Genomic DNA, 20,000 nt, shown 5'->3' with positions numbered 1-20,000 from the left:
TTAAAACATTAAAAAAGACATATTCTTGGTTTGGAAGTGTCCCAAAGAAATCCTATCAGAGTTTCTTAGTTGTCTCTATAGCAAGAATGATCGTATCAAGATTATGTACTCTGTTATTGACGAAAGTAGTATTTCGTTTCTCGATTTATTTCTTTACAAAGGTGCTAATTTTAGCGCTCTCTAGATTTGTACCTATCAAAAGCCAGTAAATAAGTATCTGTAAATTCCCTTTGAGTCATTTCATCCCACGAGCAAGAAGAGGGCCTTTATTAGAGGCGAGCTTATGTGCTATACTAGGAATAGCTTGTTTAAAGCCTTTAGTGGAATGCAAGAAATTCTAGAAGTGCTTCCGGCTTCGCAGTTACCCAATTGGGTTTTTACTTCCTTTATTCAGGGACGCTAAATACAGTAACAGAACTAAATGGCTTTCACTAAATCGTAAATCATGCAACGGTAGAGTGGTAGTCTTTAAATCTACATTTAACTGTAGTCATGCTTACTGATGTGAAGGACATTTTATTATAGTGTACTCAAAAAGTGCGAATACTTAGGTCACATGACTTTGAATGCTTAGTGGATGTTTTGCAACCACAAGGAGATGTTGTTTACTAGTTTTTAGGGTCGTAATTCGTTGTAGAGATTGCTGTTCATTTCAAGTTTGAATAAATGGTTTAACTCAGAACCATATTGGTAGCAGAGCGAGGTTCATGTCGGGGAAATTCGCTGAATTCAAGAAAATGCCGTCAAATTTGAAGAAGAAGAAGTGCTGCGACTGAGCGAAGGGCACAGACAATGCATATGGCGAAGATACCTGTGATGAAATTGTAGATAAAACAGAAGAGCAAAAGATCAAGAAAGCCAAGTTGAAATTGCTATTCAGAAGACGAAAAAATCAGCTGGCAGATTTATTAAAAGATGGAGTGGCAAGTAACTGTGAAATAAGAGCACCAAGGAAAAAACTTTCCTAAGCCCAAGAGAATGTTGTTGAAGATTTGCCTTTGTTGGCTGTGTTGTATTCGGAAGCTAGAGATCGGTATGCCCTTGAGAAAACAACCTGCGAACTTGAGGAAATCAAGAAAGAATTCTGTAAGGCCCAAGAAAGTGTACAAGAATATTTGGACACCAATAAGGATGGATTATCGAGTCAAGCGTGGGCATTTTCCGGGAAATTACATAATTTGCATTCACAGGAAATGATAGCTTGCCAGCGCGTGACCAAGCTTGAGGAGGGATTGCGCGAAAAAGAAGAATCTGTCAAGTGTGCTCAAAAGAAAATGGAGGAAGAAGAGATAGCTCACACACATTCTTTGGTCGGACGAGGCGTTCAGGAAAGCCTGTTAGCACAAACTGCCCACTTTGTAAGGAAGATCATCCAGTGTGAAGCGGTGAAAAGTTTAGCAAAGTGGATGTGCAAAGTCATTGGCAAACTTTGTCATTGTTGCCTTGTAAGAAATCACAAGCGAGGGTGATGTGCTTAAAATAGTCGGTGTGGCATTGACGGCTGTCAGAAAACGCACAAATAAATGGTGAAAGTGCTAGCGAGTCACAAGTGATAGAGCCCAAGAGGAGCCTTTCCTTGGACATGGAAGATAGTGAAAACAGTGCACACAGTTCTGGCACGGAGGGGGAGCGAAGTACCAGTCCTGAACACTCCTTAACAACAACCATGGCAACCAGGAAAGCTCCAGAGCCAGTAAAGTATCTTGCCTTGCGTACAGTACCAGTAGTGGTGAAGAATGGGAAGTGAAGAATGATTGTAAATGTCTCACTAGATGACAGAAGCACAAAGACCTAAATAAGTGGTGATGTGGCTGCTGAGCTAGGATTGGAAGGAAGTACCCAACAGATCACAGTTGATGTGTTAAATTCCATTGAAACCATGCCGGTAGAGAACTTCCCCAATCTTAGCCCTCAGCCAGTCATTGACGTGTTGATTGGCATAGACTATGCTGAATTGCACTTTTCCATTAGAGATGTCTGTGGCCAACCTGGGGAGCCGGTGGCTTGACTGACACCTGAAGGCTGGATGTGTATTGGTTCACCTGATCTGACAGAAGACAGCGTGCAGCAGACAAATTTCAACATGGCCTATTTCGTTCACTGGCAAGAGAAAGAATTTAGCTCCGTATTGCAGAAGTTTTGGGAGGTTGACTCATCTGGGTCAATCATAGGAAGAGAACTGCTGAAAAAAGAGGAAGCATCGGCGATAAAAGCATTTGAGAGCTCAGAGCAGTTCAAAGGGGAAAGATTAGTTAGAATGAAGAAGACCCATGTCAAAAAGGATCCATCGATGCCATAGTCAAGTTCGCTACTGTGTGAAATAGTTTGCGTGATTCATGATAAAGTACTAGTGCTATTGAAAAAACAAACAGACTGGTCTATGTTCAAACAAGTTGTAAAAACTTGTTTGAACTTCTTATGTTGGATTTATTTCAATTCTTTACCTTCAAAGATAAAATAAAAATTAAAAAAAATAGTCGGAAACAATAACAATTACACAATGATTAACAATTGAATAATTAAGTTAGATATGTGTCAAAGTGACCTCACGGAAAATTAACTCAGTGGAACAGTTTTTACAGGCCACCTGTAATTTTTTCCAGGCGAGTAGAATAAAGAACCTGCTTTTAGTTGGTTATATTTATTTACTTAACTGTAATATAACAGACAGCATTTGACAAGTTCAAAGTTTGCTAATATTAGCCTCATCACTTTAGGTCCATAAATGGTTCAGCTTCTGAAGGTTAACTATTTTGTACAAAAAAACATTTTTAAACAAAATTTAGTCCCGAGAAAAGTTTAAGAGATGCCCCACAAACTGTGTAAAGGACATGTTAAGAAAACGTTTGGTACGTCCATACGAATATCTTAAACATGTGCCAAATTTCAAGTCTCATGGCCGCCGCTGAAGGCCCTGTGGCCAAATTTTCAAGTTTTGCAAATTTTGAAGAAAAGAAAAGGAAATTGAACCTTTTGATGTCATTTCCGAAAATAGTTAACCAAATAGGTTCTTTTGGTCAAATAAGAAAAAATTTGTTATTTCGCTTCTGTCGGCCGATTCGCGATATTTTCGGATTTATGCTCTTAAGAAGATACGTGAAGAAGACAGGGCTGCAGAAGTGGCCTTAAACAAAGGAAATTTACTGTCATTGAAGATGCTTGGTTTGTTGTGGTTGGCTAAGGAAGATGTTTTCACTTACAGAGTGAATCCACCTGACAAGAAGTTCCAGTTGACCAAGCGAAGTTTCCTGCAGAAGATAGCCATGCTGTTTGACCCTATGGGGTTTTTTGGCACCATATGTAATCTGGGCAAAGATTCTACTGCAAGAGATGTGGACCTCAGGATTAGATTGGGATGACCCTCTAAACCAAAGCCAAGCTAGACAGGCCAAGAAGTGGTTTGAAGAGCTCAAAGTCTCTTGTTGCCTGCAGTTGAACTCAGATGTTGAAACAGTTACCTTGCACACCTTCACAGATGCATCAGGGTATGCGTATGGTGCAGCAACTTATATTAGGTACACATACAAGGGTGATGCAGTATCTACCAGCGTAGTGGCCTCCAAGACATGAGTGACACCACGATCAGCTACAAGCACTCCGAGACTTGAACTTATGGGAGCTGTTTTGACATTAGGATTGACCCTGTCAATAGCCAAGGTTCTTAAGATTGACCAGAACCTACTAACATTCTGGAGTGACAGCATGGATGTGGTGTGGTGGATACAAATACCCAGTTGCAGTTTCAGACCATTCGTAACGAATCGGATAGGAGAAATACATGATTCAAGCAGTCCTACTCAGTGGTGTCATGTTCGGACACACCAGAACCCTGCTGACCTGCCAACCAGAGGAATGTCTGGGACTGAGCTAAAAGGAAACAAGATGTGGTGGAAGGGTCCAAAGTTCCTGAGCATGCCAGAAGACACATGGCCAAAAACAGAGATTGATGTAACTCCTGAAGCAACACTAGAAATCCATAAGAAAGTGAGGACAACATTCAATGTGCCAGAAAAAGAATCAGTACTGTTCGCGCTGACCCCACAAGTGACTTGGCATTTACACCTCAGCAGATATTCAAGCTGGACCAGATTATTGAGAGTTAGAGCATAGGTACATCAATTCATGAACAACTCCAGAACGCTGCCAGAAGAGAAGAGTTCTGGAAAACTTGCCAGTCAAGAGATCTCGGAGGCATAGACTGATGTCATCATAGAGGTGCAACAAGAAGCCTTTCAAGAAGAATACAAGGCACTGGCCAATTTCAAGTCTGTTCCATTAAGTTTGAACCCCATCCTAGATGAAGATGGTCTGCTTTGATCAAGTGGGAGACTGCGCTATGCGAACTACCTGCCTTTCAATGCTAGATATCCAGTCGTTCTGCCGAGGAAAAGTGGGGTGACCAGACTAATTTTGAAGTCCTATCATGAAAGAAGTAACCATGGAGCGGGAACCAATCACACATTGTCTTTGCTGTCTGCCAGATTCTGGATCATGCAAGGTAGAGAGGAGATTCGTGACTGGGAAAGAGAGTGCTGTGAATGTCGGAAGAGAAAGGCAAGGCTGCTAAACAGATAATGGCTCCCCTACCAAAGATTCAACTGAAGTTGCCCTTACGAGCTTTCACACAAACAGGGGTTGACTTTGCAGGACCATTTGTAACTATCCAGGCGAGGGGCAGGGAGAGAGCTTAAAGTTACCTTTGTTTATTTACATGCCTAACATCAAGGGCTATTCACCTAGAGATGACCTATGGGCTGGACACGGATTCCTTTCTGAACGCCTTTTACTGCATGGCCAATCAGAGAGGGCTGCCAGAAGAGCTGATTTCTGATAACAGAACTAATTTTGTAGGCGCAGAAAGAGAGTCGAGGGAGCTCGTTGAACAACTGGATCAAGACAAGATTGAGAAATCAGCTGCCAACAAAGGAATCAAGTGGAGTCTCAATCCACCTTGGGCACCTCACTTTGGTGGGGTGCATGAGACAATGATCAAATAAGCAAAGAGAGCAACCTATGCGATATTGGGAACTGCAGATGTGACCGATAAAGAACTGATGACAGCATTTATGGGTGCAGAGGCACTCATAAATTCCAGGCCTTTAACATATCAGTCTGCCAATCCCTCAGATGACACACCCATCACCCCAAATCATTTCCTGATTGGACAAGTAGGAGGCCAGTTCTCTCCTGGTTCAGTTGATAGTGGCCAGTTCAGTCCCAAGAAGAGATGGAGACGGGTGCAAGAAATAGTGTGACTTTTTTGGCATTGGTGGCTGCGAGAGTGGTTACCAACTTTGAATCGTAGGTCCAAGTAGCGGAAGGAACAAAAAGATGCCCAAGTTAATGATGTAGTCTTGTTAGTGGCACCGGACACCCCGTGTGGGCAGTGGTCACTCGGTAGAGTCATAATGGTCTTTCCAGGAAAGGACGAGCATGTGAGAGCAGTCAAAGTCAGAGTAGGCTGCAAGGAATTGTTGAGACCGATCACCAGAATCTGCCCATTAGAACTCCTTACAGCAAACTTTAAGAGAACTAGAACTATAATGTACTCGAAGTGTGAATATTTAAATCATGTGACTTTGAACGCTTAATGGATGTTTTGCGACCATGTAGAGATGTTGTTTACTAGTTTTTAGGGTCATAATCCATTGTAGAGATTGCTGTTCATTTCAAGTTCGAATAAATGGTTTAACTCAGAACCATACTTGTAGCAGAGCATCAAGCTGGTTATCCAGAGACATTTACCAGACGTAGACTGTATTGTCAGTTATCAATCTACTACCACTTTAGCACATCTATGTAGATACTATGATTTTTGGGGGCCATACAATTAGCACTAATCATATGGCCCCCAAAATATAACAGCATGCAATAACATATGCATCAAGGCATTTCTTGTAACATCTGTTTACAGCATGTTTCAGCAGTTATTCACTTCCATGGGAAGTTAAACTTAGGCACGCTTATGTGCTATATATGCTGTTCAATGTTAGTTGTAATAATTCCCTGAAGAAGTTTCAGACAGAGAAATAGAAGAAGTCTTCCTTTGTGCTGCTCACTAGTCTTCGTTAAAAAATTAAAAAATTAAAAAAAAAATTGAAAAATTCCAATAACCTTCCAAGCAGATGGGCTTAGTGGGTAGATCGGAGAGTGTAGATCAAAGAGAGAAGTTGGTAGAATGTAGAGAGTAGAGTGTAGATGGGCTTAGAGGGTAGATGGTGGACGGTAAGATTGTAGAGCATAGATTGAAGAGAGTAGCTGGTGGAATGTAGAGAGTAGAGCATAGATGGGCTTAGAGGGTAGGTGATAGATCCTAGAGCGTAGATTGAAGAGAGTAGCTGGTAGAACATAGAGAGTGGAATGTAGATGGTGGAACATAGAGTGTAGAGGGTAAACTCAATACAGAATTGTACATTAAAAAGACTGTTAAAATACTGTTAACTGTAATAACACTTTAATAACACTTAAATATATATGAGATAATAAAGAATTCAAAGCCAATAAATTACAATTAAAAAAATTACAGCATTGCAGAGGATCGAGAAACTCGCACTCACAACCAAATATTTTTTATCACTCTACTGGTTTTTTAAAGTGCCCATAATGTCAAATTTTTTTTTGCTTATCTAATTCTACATTTCACCTAATGAACTTCTGTGAAAAAGTTTTTTGATTTGGATGAAATGCATTTTTTTTATAAGTTTTTAAAGACGTTCAAATTTGCCGCCATTTTGGTCCACCATTCGCACCAGTCTTCCTCGGTTTGAAGTGAGTTGTGACGTAGGTTCAGGAACATGTGATTTGGGTCATGACTTATTTGACTTAAAAACAAGTGGAAATTTTGCTTCAGAGTTGTGTACATTTAGTTGAAAATGCCGGAAAGGTGTGTTGCTGCTCTTTGAAACAACGTTAATGATCCAAAAAACAACATCAGTCCTCATCGTAGGTTCCTGAACCTACGTCACAGGCATAAGTCTTGTGGCCATTTTGAGCACATTATTCTTATGATCAGTGGCAGGGGTCAACCTCAAGAAAATAGAATTTTGAACTTTGTAAAGATTCGTAAAAAAAATTGTGTTTTATCCAAATCGAAAAATTTTTTCACAGAAGCTCATTAGGTGAAATGTAGAATGAGTGAAAAAAAAAAGTTTTGACATTATGGGCACTTTAAGTCTCTAAGCTAGTGTAGAGAGTAGTCAAAAATTCTTGAACTGATAAACTCGTAAATACGTAGAGCGTAGATGGTAAACATGGAATGTCAGAGCTTTTAGAGCGTAGCTCGGTGACTGTAGCTGGAAGAACAAATAGCGAAGAGCATAGAGTGTAGTCAGGGTTAACTCAATACAGAATTGCAAATTGAAAATGATTATTAAAACACTGTAATCTGTAATAACACTCAACATTCCTTAAGCGATATAATATTTGCTACAATAACTATACGCCACTACACCTCTGTGGTGACCACATATCTGAGAGGAACGGAGCTTAAAGATTCAAAATACTACCGTAGAGTCATAGAGCTCTACAAAAGTCTATACGCCTAATCAAGATTCATAAATCAGGCTGGGTATAACATTGTTAACTACTGGCACTGGTGGGCCATCTGGCTGTGCTGACCCCTAGGGTGGGAACAGACTTCTCCTTGGTCTGACTTTGAAACTTACTGCCAATGCCATCTTACTTGACTCTTGTGTTTTGGGACAGGACAAATGAGATAAGAGGAAGCATAATTTATCTGTGAAGAAAATTATGCCAAAAAGGTGAAGTCACTTAGTATTGTTAAATTGCTGTTCGGACCTGATAAAGATGTACATGTTGATTCACAGGTTAGGTATAACAGCATCGAATCAGCAAGATCCAGAAGATGAGGTCAATGAATTTCTGGGAAGCTCCATCGAGGCTCGCAGTATTGACAAGTAATTTTATTTAGTGTTCTGACAGGTTGTTTTGTTTCCTTCATTTTGTGCATTTAATGATTTACAGCTGCATCAGATTGAATCATGTTACTTTATTTCAGGCTGCGGAAGGACTATGTGCGACCAATACTTCTTACATTAAATTTTAAGGATCCAGATAAAGAAGAGCTTGTATGTATTGATCTGTCAGTACTAATACAATGAACTGTAAAATACTTAATAAGTTATGACTTAATTGCAGTGTCATGATATCTACTTTTCATTTTGTGTTGCTATTATATTTAAGCCTCAAAAATTCACAGAACAAGGACAGCATTTATAACAAGGTTGTAAGACGTTTTTGATAGAAACTTGACAGTAGAGGTTACAGGAGAAGCCACAGAAACATTTTCCATACTGTAAACATTGACGACAATGGTGCACTCGCAGATAAGCCAAACCTTGAACTTGGCAACTCGCATTTTGTTTAAGGCAGATGCTTTACATGCTCATTCACTGATTCATTGAATGTAAACCAATGTAAACTCACTAACTTTGAAAACAGAGAATAGTTCAAACTGAAACCCTTACCTATAATTTTAGCTCTGTAATAGTATGGATATGATGACAACCGACTTACACATATAGGTTGATCTTTCTCTGGTATTTTTCAACCCGTATTTTTTCATCCTGTTAGCATTTTAAGAGAGTTTTACACACAGCTTGAAGAATGTTTTTCCTTCGTTCGCTCGTTCTTAGCTCAGTAGCCAGCCATTTGATCAGGAGATGGAGTACTTGACCCTACAAAGTAGCTTTCAAAACTTGACATCAACGCAGTACTTGTAAACAGCTTGTGGCAGAATGGAGATTCTCTGCCAAGTGATGTTTAGCTGCTCCAGAAAGGCGACTTTTAACATGTTGAAAGATGTTTAAACGAAGGTTTATTAAATGCTGTTTAACAGCGAGAAATGTAAGCTTATGCTTAGGAACAAAAACGGCTCTTTTAGGAGTCACAAAACTTGCAACTTGTTCGTATTAGTCTTCCATACAGAAGACTATTAGTTTGAGGAAAAATTGTAAATTATAAAATTAATGCAAATTCACGGCAAGTTGTCTAGATGTTTTTGCAGATAATCCTCTTTCCTACTTTGTTGCAAAAATTTTTATTAAAAAGATGGGGCCTTTTCCACCAGTGGTTATGGTGTGTATGCTTGTTTGAGATGCCTGGAAAATTGTAACATCAGGAAAAAATCAAACCACTGTAAATTTCTTTTGAGATGTCGTCTCATGCTTTTGACCCAAAGTTTGCATAAATTTTACCTGAATCGTGCTCTATTTAAAATGTTGTCAAATAACTTATCTTTAGTTTATTGTTACCACTGACAAGAAAAGTAAAGGGGTAGAAGTGCTCATTAATTTCCAGTCAACATCTGGTCATCATTTTTAGCTGCCATTCTAATGCTAAGAATTAAAATTAGCGATGATAATTTTGAATGACCTTTTGATGACTCATTTATCATTTTCAAAATCGTAATACTAAAAGTCAGATTCTTACGAGTTCTTTATATACTAAGAATGCATGTGAAAGTCTTGTTGCATGTGATTAAAAACTCTTCAACGTGGAATGTAGAGAGTGGTAATGAATTACTAAATAGTTATGCTTTGATTGAGTCAGATTGAGTGTTCAGTTAAGGTTTTTTCTTGGATAAAGAGCATTTCATAAATTAAGCGTTCCTGTGACATTTCTTAAAGGAGAAGATCACTCCAAAAAGCTTACTTTTTTTGTCTTCACCTATAGTTAGTAAACATTCAGCTTTTCCAGTCACCTTAGTTTCAGCCTCTGAAGTGCCTACTATCCTGAAGAAATTGATCTCAGCAGAAGCGACTTTGGAGGCTGCCACTTGCCAGCCAGACTGTGTTAATGTGACATTATTACGTCCAACTCAAAATTGGCGGCAAGGAGAAAAACCTGCAACTGACTTTCTATCCTTCACAAGGTCAGCAAAATGTGTTTTTCCAAGCGATCATCCACTTCACCATCTTGACTGCTATCATTTTCAGAGTTTGGAGCATGTTTGGTTCACAATAATGACTCAAATGCAGCCATAACCCAGAGTGATATTTAAAGGCTTGCCGGAAGCCATTTGGACAAAATCTCTTGAATGGAATGACATCACGAAAACGCCTCTTGGCTGCTGAGTACTGCTCAAAATGGCAGCAACGATGTCAAATTTTGGGCTTCTTTGGAGATGAATTTCAAAAGGAAAACCTGCACTTTAAAGGCTGAAACTTCAGTGAGTGGCTAAACTTAATGTGAGGTTTTTTTTAGCATTGACAAAAAATACGTTTTTCGGAGTGACCTCCTTTAAGAATGGTAAATTGTTCCTGAAGATCTTTGTTCCTCTGATTGTAGGCGTCATCCAGGTGTTTTCCAACACCAGAATGCTTGTGTTCCTCAATGCATTGGAAAAGGTGTCGGCAAGTATTGCCAACATAATCCGCATGACATAGATCACATTTGAATTTGTAGACAACACATTGTTGATTTATTAATGGTGGTTTGGCCTCTGGTACTTTGATGTCATTGGCAACTTTCTTGCTTTTGAAGACTGGGTGCCAATCACTGTTTATTTTCTTTCCAAGACAGGACAGCTGTCTTAGTACAATGTCAGCTGATCTTTGATCATTGAACAGCAGAATAATCTGAACGGGAGCATTTTCTTGAACATCGCAAACTTGCTTGATTTTGCGACGTGATGAATCTAGTTATGATGGAATTGATGAGCTTCAGTTTCAAGAAGATTCCTTTCAAATTGTCACATTCTTCAGCAAATAGATCTGGTGAGGTAGCACAGTTTAACATAGTCATTAGAAGGGATCATTTGTAATGGGCACCGACATGACTTTGATAGTGGAGAAGTATATGTTGTTTTCCTGTAGAGACATGTACATGTTTTCAGCTGTTTTCCAGTCTTTATGAGCTCCATTCCGATGAATGTCAGTTTGTTGTTGTTTGCAACTTCCATTGTGAAGCTGATTGCTGGGCGTACCTCATTTATGTTGCCAGTAAAGCTGTAGCAGTTGGAACATCTTTTACCACAGCTAAGGTGTGATCCACGTATCTCTTATAAAAAGATGGTAACTTATCCTCGCTTTCTAGTTTCTCCTCGATCAAACACATAAATGTGTTAGCCATGAGTGGCCTAGGGGTGAGCCCATTGCTACTCCATGAGTTTGTTCATTAAGGCTGTCTTTGAATTGAAACAGCTGACGTTTTGTAGCCACTGATAGAAGCTCAACAAGGTCAACTTGGGTGATGTTATCTGAGGAACAAAGATCTTCAGGAACAATTTACCATTAAGAAATGATGTGGGAATTTGAATACTTAATTTACGAAATGCTCTTTATCCAAGAAAAGAAACCTAAACTGAACGCTCAATCTGACTCTATCAAAGCAAAACTATGTAGTACATTAATCAACACTCTCTACATTCCACGTTGTAGAGTTTTTGATCACATGCAACAAGACTTTCACATACATTCTTAGTATATAAAGAACTCATGAGAATCTGACTTTTAGTTTTACAAATTTTAAAATGATGAACGAGCCATGGAAACGTCATTCAAAATTTTTATTCTCGATTTCTTGTCCAAGGCCTCTGTGATTAGCATTCTAATGTTACATGATTTTCTTCAATCTTTTGAGCACGCATAAGGGTTTGTTTACATTTTTTAATGGAAGGCTTCCTATGTATATGCCATATTCCAGCCACAGGGGTTTGATTTGTAATTTGTTGCGATGTACAACTTTATGGTAGTAATAGTATTAGGACTCATAGCGGAGCTCCAGCGGGGGCCCAAAGGGCCACCAAGCGAAGCCCCATACCCATATAGGAAATAAAAGGAAACCTGTGAATTCATTTTCTCATGATTATCATGGCTAGCAGCATTGCTCGTTGGCATGTGTGCACAATGGCGATGACAGAGTTGCACAAGACTGCGGCCACACTCCAGCTGATAGGTTTACAGAGACAGGCAGACTTGGTTTATAGCGTCCTTCTTTGATATTGGACATTCATGCTATGGTCAATTGACACCTGTCAAAAAAGGTATCTGCTGACCAGTATCACGTGATCACATTGCGGGCTAAAGTGTAGACCCCATTGAGGTCACATGTTTTTTTTTTTTGAAGTTGACTGCTGACCAAGTGCTGGTTTTCAATTGGATTGATGTCAAGTTAGCTTGATGTAATCAGGGCTAGGTTGTTCAGAAGCCAGTTAACGCTAACATAGGATTAAAAGTTAACCAAATTATTAATTTTTCTTGCATAGAAATGTTTTTCACTGCTTCTGCTGCGTGTAGTTTGAGATTACTCAGACTTAAAACAGAACGCCAAACAATGTACAGAAAACCTCAGCACAAAGTTACAAAACTCAAATCAAAATTCTCGCTTATCCTGGGTTAGCTTAATCGGGCTTTGAACAACTCGGCCCAGGAGCTTCGCTATTAGGCCTGGCTAAATCTATATATTATGTACCTTGGAGCTATTTTTTTATTTGGCAGGAAAGATTTGTCTAGCATCAAAGGATGGCAAACTCAAGGACTGATAGAATATTTTTTCTCATTGCAGTATTCTCAAGAAAAAGACAGAATGTTCAAGTCTTACACAGCATGCATTTTCCTTCTCTTTATCTTGATATTTATTATTCAAATTACAACCCTTCCAAGGTGTGTGCTCTGTGTTCCAAAGACAGCTTTTATTATCTTTATTTCTCTGTTATGTGTTTATGATGTTGCTAAACACCTGAATTTCAGGTGTTTCTTCTGAGTCCCTCCCTCATGATAAGACTTTTCAGATGTCTTTTTGGGAGGGAAACTCAGAGAGATGGCTGAAATTCAGGCTACTAAACCCTGTTAAATTGACAGATTTGTAGTTGAAATGTTAATAGTTTGGTGGTTTAAGTCTCTTTACTTAATGTATTAGCCAATACCTTAATGTATTAGCCAATACAGAGGGGGACATTGGGGTTTACGGTATTACGACATTGAGCTTTTTTTCACGCAGTATTTCGGTAATTAAAATCTGAACATGCGGTATCACGGTATCATCTAGCCCGGCAGTATGCGGTTTTTAACCATTCTCGTCCCCAGTGCTACTCGTCTTAAAATGTCGTTGATGAGTAGCTCTGGACGCACCAAAAAATTTGAATTTTTTCATTGGCTGACAAAAAATGAATGTACACAAGAAATAAAAATTACAAAGCGCTATGCATTCCATTTTACTTCCTGCCTGGATGGCAGCACCCTCACTGACATGCTTTATGAAAAAAAAAAGCAAAACAAATGGCGACCATTCCTGATCAATCTGAAGGAATCATAAGAGTTTCCGTGTAACAGAAAAGACGAAAAGATGCAAAGACAAAGAAATACCACACTTGTTATGCAAATGTGACACTGGAAATCCGAAGGTGAGTGTGTTCTTTTCTTTTTGAAAGACCAAGCAGATCAGATTCTAGTAGTCCAAACTGAGTCAAAGGTCCATGTTGTAATACTCTGCTATGTACCTGGAGGATGGAGCAAATAGTGTGAACATGTCAACTTGAAATTTGCTTTGTTTCTTCCACAGACAGTGTCAATCCTTCCAGCACTCTCTAAGATTTATGAGAAGGTAGTAGCAGATCAAATGTACTCTGCATTTTCAAGTCTCTCGCCTAACCTCTCTGGTTATCTTAAAGGTCATTTCTGCTGTACTGCACTGCTGAAAATGGTAGAAGATTGGAGGTCGAGTCTTGACAACCGTGAGGCTATTGCCACAATTGCAGTTGATCTGAGTAAGATGTTTGACTCTGTATACCATGCCTTTCTGCTAGCAAAACTTAGAGCTGACCAAACATTAGAGTTAATGGAGAACTACCTACGGGATAGGAGGCAGAGGGTCAAAATTGATGGTGTTTATTCTGAATGGAAAACAGTAAAAGTTGGTATCCCTCAGGAATCCCTGTTGGGTCCTTTGCTTTTTAACATATATATTAATGATTTGAACTTTCTAGTTACAAACACCTCACTATGGTTGTATGCAGATGACACTTCTGAATGTGCATCGAACCTTCCCCCTCCAGTTATGGAATACATTATTAATTCTGATCTTCATTTATTATCAACATGGTTTCAACAAAACTATCTTGAGATTAATGTTTCTAAGACTCAGGCTATGGCCATTGGCCCAGTATCCTATTGCTATGATTTCAGTGTACATGTAGATAACAATGCTGTGGTGACTACCGATTCCTTAAAAATCCTTGGTGTCACGCTAGACTGCTAACTTAACTTTGCAGCTTATGTGAAAGAGCAAGTGAAAGAGGCATGTGCTAAAGCCTCTGCATCAGGCAGTGTTAGACATGGTTCATGTGACAGTATTCGACCAATCATATGTCGTCTCGGCCGGAGCAATGGCGGACACATTTTTTTTTGCGAATGGAGAGTAAGTTGTCTTTTCTCGACCGATTTCTGCACTCATTATGAGAATCAAATGAACCTTTTCTAGGAGCTGCTAGTGTAATATCTAGACCAGTTATTTGCCAAGCCTCAAGTGCAGGTAAGCAATTTATGCATCAGAACTAGTCAATGGAAATCATGCTATGTTTAAAAGGTTTGTTTATCACACGCGCTTGACATGGATATTCATTTGGTCATTTGTGGGGTAACAGGGATCAGTATTGTAAATTATTTTTGTGTGAAACTTTAGTTCGAGAGTTGAACTTTAAGAAAAGTCCAGTGGGCCCAGGCAGGCCCTGCCATTTTAACGGTCAAAATAAGAGTCTAAGTTGGGGCATTTTTCTTGATTTTTCAGATGTTTGCGGTATTTCCCTGGAGTAATTGTGTGATCTCTGCCCTTGTTTTATAAGTATAATTTTGTGGCTCGACTAGTTCCCTTTACATCTCTCAATGTTTTCTAGTTTTTTTTTTTTGTAGTGTGTATGTCATCTGTTTGTTCGGCCGATTTTCAAGATTTTTGGATCCTGCTTTGGATGCTAGTCCATTAAAGATACCATCTCATTTACAGTGAATTTTCACTATCATGATCACTGCCTGTCTGTTATCTCTAACAGAAATTTACTACTGTTGGATCGGATGTTATTGTTCAGTCATCTATAGCTGATTATTTTTTGATCTCCCTTTTGTTTATGCTTGTTTTCCTTTGAATGTTGGTGGTATTGGGAGACTATACATCAATAAATAATAAGTGTTTCATGTGTATAGTTACGGATAATTGTCAATCCACCTGGAACAGAACCAGCCAATATGTTTGAAGCAAATGCTGAATTACCAGCTGGTACTTTAAAAGACTATGGGCTTGGAATTAACTTTGCTATGTTTCCCAAGAGCTAAATTTATCCACTTACACTGTAGTGATCAAACAAGGAAAGCTACAGCATGCTGCTGTTTAGGATAACAAATTTAGAATGGAATAGACCAAAACAGAATACATAATGACATAATGCAAGTGACTTCTTAGAAAGCTGCATGGCTATCCCAAGTTTTAAGAGCTACTGCAAGTGTTCAATGTAGTGCATCTGCTTGTATTTTAAAATGTTGTTACAATTTAGTTATCGCACTCAAAACATCTCACTATAGATGATCTAGGAGACAGCTACATGCCAAATTATTCTGAATTCAGTTGGTCACAGTAATTACGAGTTGACACGAGGAAGTGCTGTGGAGACTGTTTTTGCCAAAATATTTAACAGCCAATGTAGGAAATGTTCCTACCAGTACATGATCACTGTGGTTTTGACCACAAGACTTACAGTAACTAATAAATTTTAAACTGACAGATATTTCAAATGACCTGCATAGCACTGTTCTGGGTAAAGAGCTCCCTTTAGTTTACACAAGTTACATTGAACCTTAAACATCAGCAGAGGTGTGACATGAGGACATGCAATGAAGGCAGGTCAGGACTATGAGAGTTCATGAGCTATTCATTGATTGCTAATTGACCGTGCCTATTATTCACAATCTTCCAGTTTACTAATGTATAAATAAATAAATAAATAAATAAATAAATGTACATTTATATAGCGCCATTTTCCACTAATTGACCATGGCGTTTTACAATACTTTAAAATTAAAGTCCTAAGTTTAAAATCCTAAAATTAAAATCCTAATCCTTTAAAAACCTAGAATCCTAAATCCTAAAAGTTAAAATCCTAAGAATTAAATACGCTATATAGTACAATTAGGCTACAAATAAAAAGTAAAAACTACAAATCAAATGCACGCTTAAAAAGATAAGTCTTAAGATTAGCCTTAAAAACTGCCTCTGATATAAGTGAACTTAATGTTGGCCGCTGTTTGCAGAATATGGTTTTTGTGCTATTTTGCTGGTTTTTTGTTGTGCTTGTCAGTACTTTGCAAATATTCAGTTTAAAGAGCATACTTTGGAATTGAATTATTATTTGCAAGTAAATGTAAGTCAGTTTTTTCACATTTCCCATCTGCAGTTTTAGTTGCAACCATTTTAAATAGCATGAGGTATGTTATTGTCCAAAGCATTCATTTCATGTAACTCAACCAAGCCTTCTTTCCATTGAGCCCGATTTCCCTTTTACATGGCCTCACACGTACTGAGAACCCAGGATACAAGTTACATCCAACACCTAAGCACTAGGTGAAGAGAAATCTCTAACTCTCATCAGTTTGAACATTTATATTGCCAGTGGCAATGTCTGAGGCAAAGTTATTTGTAGACCTTTTACTTTAAACACATCCAAGGAAGTTGAGCAAGACCAAAATTGTGTTATCCCATTGTCTACAAAATAGATCCACACAGTACATATTTACTCTTGGATTTGTAAGTTGAACAAGAATTTGTTGGAAGTGTGACCCGGTACAGGGGACGAATACGCATATTTTTTTACCACTTACATTGAAGCAAAACATACCCTACTTCTCCCATTAAGGACGGTGCCTACTTTTGTTAGTGCGCACATGTTCTGCGCATCACACAAGGCATGGTTAAGTGCCATGCGCGCATTGGGTTGACATTCATGCAATCAACTACGCTACCAAGTACACGACTAAAATGAAAGAAAAATTGTCCTGCTGTGACCAAATCAAGTTTAATGATCCTTCTCTTGCCTGTACTTAACCAGAAACACCAGACTAGAAGCATATCACTAACCACAAACTGTTAACGTCTTCCAGCTGAAAAACTAGCTGTTATCTGTTGAAAATTACACTGAAATCCAACTTTAAACATGTACCTACAGATAGTGTAGTGCACGCGCAAAACAAGTGTGAGATACGTGTTAGCCCTCGTTGCCACAAAAGAATAAGGCAAGATCAAACCATAGACTTGTCCAACTGTTTTATTTTCTTTTTTGGTCTCTCGACCTTGTGTTCGACTATTTTCTACATATCACGTGACTGACTGTGACTGATACTTCTTCCATGCTCAACAATCTGGAATCATTGCTTACTGCAGACACCCAAACTGTCTCTCCTCATCCTTGTGCTCTTACTCCCACACAACATGCCTTGATATCACCTTGGGACACATTCTCAGTACACAGGTTCATGTAAGAGTCAATGTCCATTGGAAATCTTGAGAGTGCATCTGCATCTTTATTGGAGTGACCTGGTTTATACTTGATGGTGAGTGAGAAATCTGCGAGCTCCGATACCTAATGGTGACCGGTGGCATTTAATTTCGCAGTGGTCAGCACATAAGTAAGGGGGTTATTATCAGTATAGACAATAAAGTCAGATGCATGGTAGAGGTAGTCTCTGAAATGTTCGCATATAGCCCACTTAAGAGCGAGGAACTCTAGCTTCCCGGAATGGAGGAAATAGTTCTTTTCCGCCTTGGTTAGTGATCATGAGCCATATCCAATAACTCAGATTTTCCCATCCTGTTTCTGGTATAAGACTGCTCCTAGTCCCTCTTGTGATGCATCAGTATGTAATACAAAGGACTTACTGAAATCAGGATAGCCAAGAATTGGAGGAGACACAAGGTGGTCCAACAATGTTTCAACAGCTTTCTGATGCTGTTCCGTCCGCACCACTGGTCGAGAAGATCATACAGAACCATGATCGGAACGTTGCTTGCTCTTGTGTGATTTGGCCACACCTTCAGAAGCCGCCTGTAATAACTGGAAGAGTGGGTGGGCAATCCTAGCAAAGTCCTGGATATACCTGCGGTAGTACCCAAGAAGCCCCAGTAACTTCCTCACTTCACCAACTGTACTAGGCTTACTGTCCTTCAGAGTTCTAACTGCCTCCACATTGGAATGGTCTAGTCTGTAGCCTGCTGCTGACACAATCTGTCCAAGATAATTTACTTCTCGCTTAAAGAGTCTGCATTTCTTTGGTTTAAGCTTAACCCCATGTTCATGCAACCGTCTAAGCACATTCCGAATATGGTCAACATGATCCTCAGTGTTTGGCTGAATACAATGATGTCATCAATATAAGGTATACAGATATCATCCCTCAAACCATCAAGGCAATGTTCCATAAAGCATTGAAATTCTCCTGGTGCATTTTTCAAGCCCATTGGTAGGGGAACCCATTCATGCAGTCCCCAGGGCGTGGCAAAAGCCGTCTTATGTCTACTTCCAGAACTTACAAAACCATGATGGTAAGCCTTTCCTTGATCAAGTAAGGAGAACCACTGATTCCCACCAAGGCTTTCCAAAGCATCCCGCACCCTGGGCAAAGGATGGCTGTCACGAATCGTTTTTGAATTCAACTGTCTATAGTCTATGCACAGTCTTAATGATCCATGCTTTTTTCTAACACATACAACCGGAGATGAATAAGCTGACTTTGACTTCTGGATCCACCCACGATTTAACAGGTTCTCAACGTACTGCTTGACTTCTGCATAAAGTGCTCGGGGAATGGCAGTATACTTCCGCTGAACTGGTACTGAATCAGTGAGGTTAATGTCCACATGCAATTCCTCTGCCCTTCCAACATCATCATCTGTCTTTGAGAATGACTCGGCTTCTTCTGCAAGCATTTTTCTTACTATGAGACGCTGTTCCTCGGTGAGGTCTTTGGTGTCAATATCAGGAATGTAACTACATGGCTGTTCTTCACAAGTCATGTTACTGCCTTCATTAACACATTGTTCTGGCATGTCAACATTTGGAGATTCTTCTACATGTATGCTGGGTGATTTTTCCTCCTTCAACTTCACCTCAAGAGGGGTGACTGACTTCACTTGCTGAAGGTGTCCTAAAATTGTTCTCCCTTTCAAGGTGATGTCATGTTTTGTTGGATTATCCACGCGAATATTGACCCTACATGTGGAACCTCCTGCCACAGTCACCTGTGTCCCAGGTATCTCAAAACCACTAGGCCAAGACTGGTTTGGATCAAGTTCAAACAGTACAGGTATCTTACCAACTGGACCTACAGTAGCACGACATGAAACAATAACCGACTGTCCTCATGGAATTACAGTATCCTGCTTTCTTGACTTTACAGTAGCCAATTCCTTTGCAGGCTCAGATGGTATGAACTGAACAAGGGCCTCCACCTTTCCTTGCTCAACACCAGTCAAACTTGAAGTAAGCACGTCCACTAACAATCCATGAAGAACCACTATCAAAAAGCTTAGTAATCTCTTCAATAACATTAAATCCAACAATAGGCATACCCAAGGAATCCTTGGCGATCAAAAACGGCACTTTAACGGTGTGGTCAAAGTCATCCTCAATGAGATTAAAAGTCAGTTCCACCCAACTCTCATAGGGTAGGTCAGTTCTATTTGCTGCCTTCGAATCAAGCCCATCCATGCCCAACAACTCGGCTATGTCCTGAATGTCACACCCTGGAAGACACTGCTTCAACCAACTTTCACACTTGAGCTCCAGTATCCCAAAGGGCATCAGTCTCTAGCCCATTGAGCAAGCATTTTACAGTACACTTACACCCCACAAGACGAACTACCCGTGCATGCTCCTGTGGTGACAAATGACTCACAAAGACACCTGTCTTTTCTCTGTCTTCTCTACACTTTCACTCTTCCAAAGAGGATATGGCCTGGCAAAGTGTCTTATGTTGTCTCCACTGTTTCTGTTGACATTTCCT

At 39.5% G+C, this 20,000-nt stretch overlaps 1 protein-coding gene and 1 pseudogene across 4 annotated transcripts in view; both read left to right on the top strand.

Moving 5' to 3' along the window:
- Nucleotides 1-4,197, top strand: part of LOC145486852 (uncharacterized) — a 10,966-nt pseudogene extending 6,769 nt beyond the window's left edge.
- Nucleotides 1-20,000, top strand: part of LOC145487498 (adenylate cyclase type 5-like) — a 219,901-nt gene that overhangs the window by 107,040 nt on the left and 92,861 nt on the right. For all 4 annotated transcript variants that reach the window (XM_081466304.1, XM_081466303.1, XM_081466302.1 and 1 more), the window contains 3 exons: nucleotides 7,827-7,916; nucleotides 8,018-8,087; nucleotides 12,526-12,623. In XM_081466304.1, the coding sequence (XP_081322430.1) occupies nucleotides 7,827-7,916; nucleotides 8,018-8,087; nucleotides 12,526-12,623 (258 nt within the window). The remainder of the gene's footprint in view (nucleotides 1-7,826; nucleotides 7,917-8,017; nucleotides 8,088-12,525; nucleotides 12,624-20,000) is intronic.

The sequence above is a fragment of the Orbicella franksi genome, chromosome 5, assembly GCF_964199315.1.
Source record: "Orbicella franksi chromosome 5, jaOrbFran1.1, whole genome shotgun sequence".
In the NCBI taxonomy this organism is placed as follows: Eukaryota; Metazoa; Cnidaria; class Anthozoa; order Scleractinia; family Merulinidae; genus Orbicella; species Orbicella franksi.
The sequence above is the reverse complement of the archived record's forward strand: the minus strand, read 5'-3'. Positions and strand labels throughout refer to the sequence as shown.